The sequence below is a fragment of the Miscanthus floridulus genome, chromosome 8 (assembly GCF_019320115.1).
Source record: "Miscanthus floridulus cultivar M001 chromosome 8, ASM1932011v1, whole genome shotgun sequence".
Taxonomy (NCBI): Eukaryota; Viridiplantae; Streptophyta; class Magnoliopsida; order Poales; family Poaceae; genus Miscanthus; species Miscanthus floridulus.
The window spans coordinates 43177979-43182855 of NC_089587.1; the positions used below are offsets into that span (position 1 = coordinate 43177979).

At 53.2% G+C, this 4877-nt stretch overlaps 1 protein-coding gene across 1 annotated transcript; it reads right to left on the reverse strand.

Moving 5' to 3' along the window:
• Positions 1-451: 451 nt before the first annotated feature.
• On the reverse strand, positions 452-4622 carry LOC136476256 (protein SMAX1-like). Its single transcript, XM_066474026.1, has 3 exons — positions 3106-4622; positions 2513-2795; positions 452-2425 (listed from the first exon to the last, which is right to left on the reverse strand). The coding sequence occupies exons 1-3, from the start codon at positions 4368-4370 to the stop codon at positions 854-856; spliced, it is 3120 nt and encodes a 1039-aa protein (XP_066330123.1). The 5' UTR covers positions 4371-4622; the 3' UTR covers positions 452-853.
• Between the last annotated feature and the right edge of the window lie 255 nt (positions 4623-4877).

The window sequence follows — 4877 nt, forward strand, 5'->3', positions numbered from 1 at the left end:
TAGAAAGACAACTATCAATATGGCCTCATTTAGTTCATCCCAAAAATTTACACACTATCCCATCAATATTTGAACGAGTATTAAATATAGACTAAAAAAATAACGAATTGCACATATTACGACTACTTTGCGAGACGAATCTTTTAAGCCTAATTAGTTCATGATTTGACAATAAAGTGCTACAGTACACACATGCGCTAATGACGTATTAATTAGGCTTAATAAATTCGTCTCGCGGTTTACTAACGGATTCTGTAATTTGTTTTTTTTTTATTAATATCCAAACACCCCTTATGACACCTCCATATGATACCCGATGTGACACCCAAAACTTTACACTCTAGAACTAAACAAAGCATATGAGTCTCATTTTCCAACAGTAGCCTTCCACAGAAATGCCGAGGCATACAGGAAGCTGAGGATGATGTATTGATACATTCGCATCAAACAAAGCAAACACCTCTAGAGAGCTCCCAGAAAAGAAAACCCATATATTCACATGTCAAATCTTTGCCACTTGATGCAAGCTCAACAGTTTATGCATCACAACTGCTCTGATAGGAGTCTGAGTTTGATTGAGGGCTACATCATTATTTGCTTCCTCTACACCATCAACCCTAGCAACATTAGCAAGTGCAAAAGAGAAACCTTTTTTTTGTTTCAAGGAACATAGCTAAAACTATAGACCACATCTTTTTTGTTATAAAATCTATAACCTCCATGCCTATTTGGTAGTCAAAGGGATGTTCTCCCTTCCTCCCCTATATGTTTCATATAGTAACCTCCCCCCGAGTTTCTCCCCAATATTTACATACCTACCATACAAAAGAATGTACTTCCCCCAATTCCCTCCCTACATGCCATCAATGGCGATCGGTACCGTCGTTGGTAGCCCTTCTCGCCCCCCTCCCCACCTTGGCAATGCCTTGTCTGTGACTGCTGCAAGACGGACAACAGCACGGCTGTTGTAATGCTTCACATTGCGCCACAATCGTTCGATGCTGGGCATAAGCACTTTCTCGGCCCAGTCTTCAAGCTTCTCGTCAGTGAGCCAGATGCTGCCAGCCATCCGATCAACAGCGTCTTCATCGATTCTGAACGAGTTGCTGCTCCTGATGACTGAGTCGAATTTTGCCGATATGCAATCTGTGACAGTCTTCCTAAATGGTGCAAAGTCAACTGGCCGAAACACAATGGCATCGTCAACGAGATTCAAGAGATCACAGTCAGGGCCTGGTGTTGAACACTTGACTGCAAGGTGCCCTTTCTCCTGATCTTGTTCCACAGAGAGATCACTGGAATTCCGTGAGCCCTCAGTGTCATCCAATGCCCCAACTGCTAAATTGAGGTCAAGCGATAGACCATGCCCACCGGACAATTCTTTGGCTACCTTTGCTGGACGAGCATCATCACATAGCCAATCCGCTTGGTGCTTAACCTGCTTGTCCCCAATAGAAAGCTCTAGCTGCCAATTAGAGCTTGCTACCTCAAACATCCTTCCTTCATCTTGGAGCAATGTTTCAAACTTTGGTCTCCTGAGTTCCTCAGGTAACCAATTTGTGGTGAGAACAAAGATGACATTACCAAGGCTGACCTCACGGCCCCGGGAGTCTGGCAGGCGACCGGTCTCCATTGCACGCTTGATCTTTCCCCGCACAACAGCGTCGACTTGATCAATGCCCTCAAGAACGATAACTGAACATGGATTTTGTCGAACTGCCTCAGTGACCCGGTCAAGAGAGGTTTTCCCCCAGAAACCCGCATTACCATCCTTGCCTAAACGAGAGTCACCACCAAAGTTTATAACCACTGGTTGAGCATTTACCATCTGCTCAGACAATGCATTCACCATCTTCCTCTTGCCTGCCTGGTCAGGACCAACAAACAGGAGCCATATGTCGCCTCTTGTCCCAATGTTTCGCCGCTTCCCACTGCCAGTTCTGCATTGTATTACAACAGCAGCAATTGCTGAGGCAGCATCAGATTGCCAGCTGACCTTCTCTGTGAGCACCTTGAGGAGCCTTTTGAAAGACTCGATATCAGAGATTCCAGCTATCTTAGCCTTTTGCATAGCAGTTAGCCCTTCTGTGTAATTTTCCTTCTGGTCTTTCTCCACAGTAGCACCAGGATCCAAGGGACCAAGGGCAAGGTCAGTCTTCACTGGGCTGCCTGGCGGACTCCTACGAAGCTCAGACGTAGGGGTACCCTCAGGCTTCTCCCAGTTGGTGTTCATCTTAAGGGTGGGAACACCACCCCTGGCAAGTTGTAGCTTGGGCTCGACGGGCGGGCGTGGAGCTAAGGCAGCCAGCGGCAAGGAGAGAGCTGGCGCCCCAGCACGGTTACCGTGGGTACGGGCGCAAGTCTCACGCCATTTCTTCTCAAGCTCTTCGGCAGCCTCCTTCCGTTTCAACTCTTGTTCCTTGGTCTGTGAAAGCATAAATAACTATATCAATCACCTTTCCATTAGAACCAAAGCTACTTTTACGAGCTAACACATAGAAAAGACACAAACCTGTGGTTGATCACTGCTGGGCTGCATCCAGTGTGGCAAACCAGGCTTAGCAGCCTCAGAGCGTGACACTGGCTTTTCCTTCTGCTCCGCCACGAGCTTGGCAAGCTCACGATCATAGCTACCCTTGCAACTCAGGCACATGGCCGGCTTAGCCATCAGAGGATGGTCACTCCCCGCCCCTGGTGGCCATCGGAGTGCTGTTGCTGTTGGTGTCAGCGGCATAGGCCGGAGCGTAGGTGATAACGTCCCCATTGAGTTGCCCAGAATTCCAGTGCCTCCAGGCCTATAAATTTCAATAAATTGATTAGATCATTTGTTTTGGATCACAGAGTACAAAATTAGAAACCTATTGCATTATTAGAAAAGGCACCAAACTTTTTAGAGTAGTACTAGCAATCATGATGAACTATTCAACTGTAGTAAATTTTGGTTATCAAGAATAAACTAATTTGATCATTTTACTCTGGTCCAAGACATACTCTGGTCCAAGACAACGGAAAAACTGATACAAGTTTGAGTCACCAAAAAACAATAACAAGAACAGCAGACATGGCAGATGCAACAAAAAGGCGAAATAGCGAAGAAAAACACACCTGAGAGCTGCGCCGGCGAGCGGCGCGCTGCGGGCGATAGGCACGGCCTGGAGGTCCCACTCGGCCTCCATGGTTGGGTGGTAGACCTTGCATCGGAGGTAGGTGGCGCAGGCGGCTGTACCGACGGCCCAGACCTTGCCGCTTCCGAACCGCCTCAGCAGCCGCGCCATCTCCGACACGACCGCCTTGCCCCCCTCTGATGCTGCTGCCGCCGGCCCGTCCTCCAGCCACTTGAGATCTCCAAGATCAAGAACCACGGCGCCGTGGTCCGCGAGGAGCCTCTGGACCACCGCACCCAGGTCCCCAATCCTCGCCGCCATGGCGGCCTTGTCGCCGGCGAGCTTGGCGAGGTCCGCCTCGAGCGGCAAGACCTTCGCTCCGGCAAGAGCAGGGGAGCCAGCCGTCGGGATCCTGCGTACCGCCTCCTTGAGCACCGCGTCCGGCCCGGCGTCGCCCACGAGCACCGGGTTGCGGCGCGCCGGCTTGAGCATGACGTCGAGCACCTTGCGCGCATCGTCCCCGCCGCCGCCTGCGACGGCCGCAAGGCGAGGGTTAATGTAGGCGTTGTCCCCGCCGCCGCCTGCGACGGCCGCAAGGCGAGGGTTAATGTAGGCGTTGTCCCCGCCGCCGCCTGCGACTGCCGCAAGGCGAGGGTTGATGTAGGCGTTGGCTGGGCCGACACGCGGGAGCGGAGAGGGGGAGGGGGCCAGGGGTGTAGTCGCGGCGACCGTCCGGGTGGAGACGGCGGCGGAGGGCGACGCGAGCGACTGCTCGATGGTGGTCTTGACGGCTGCGGAGGAGAAGGAGGCCTCGCGCATGACGCGGCTGACGGACGGGTCGTCGAGGATGGAGAGGACGAGCTGCTCGAGCTCGACCTTGACGGCGAGCAGCGGCTGCTGCGCGGCCTCGGGGCACCCCCGACGCTGCTGCGCCTGCGCGCGCTTGAGCGCCGTGACGAGGGCGTTGGACACCGGCGGCCCCGCCGCATGCGCCGCCGCCACCGAGGCCGCGGCCGGCAGCCTGTCGAGGGCGACGGAGAAGCAGAGCTCGAGGGCGCGGCACTGTAGCGGGTGCGCACAGGCGGCGGCCGCGCGAGCGCACGCCTGGCGCAGCAGCCCGGCCGGCGCGGCGAGCAGCGCGGCGGCGACGTGGAGCGGCGTGGTCTGGCCATGCCTCCTCCGCGCAGCCTCATCGATGGCCCGCGCCAGCGCCGCCGCCGCCTCCGGCGTGAGCGTCTGCTGGATGGTGCTGAGATCCGCCCTCATCGCCGCCGCCCGCCGCTCATCAATCGATCAGCGAGCAACGAAAAAAGAATCCCCTTTTGGTTCGGTGACCAAGAAGTAGTTGTTGCCCGGCGCCGGCCTGGAAGTCGGAGGACGTCGGAGCGCGGAAAAAGGAGAGGCTTGGAGGGGAGCGGAGGCGGTGGTATCGAGAGAGAGAGAGAGAGGGCAGGAAGGAGGGAGTCAGGTGAGGGCAGAGAGAGAAGGTGAGCAGAGAGAAGGGGAAGGCGAATAGAATCTTCGTCTCCTACAACATCTCCCCGACGACGTCGCATTTCATCACCACACCATCTTCTTGTTACCCACGCGGTCCAGGGAAGGAGGTGAACAGTTTTTTTTCTTTTCTTTTTCCTTTTCTATTATTATTAATTATATGTATTGTGTATATTATACATTTATGTTTTTTACTATAAGGTCTCCTACTTATTTGATCCACTTAATTCAAAAAGTTCAAACTATTAACACAAGACGACCTAACAAATGGAATTTCAC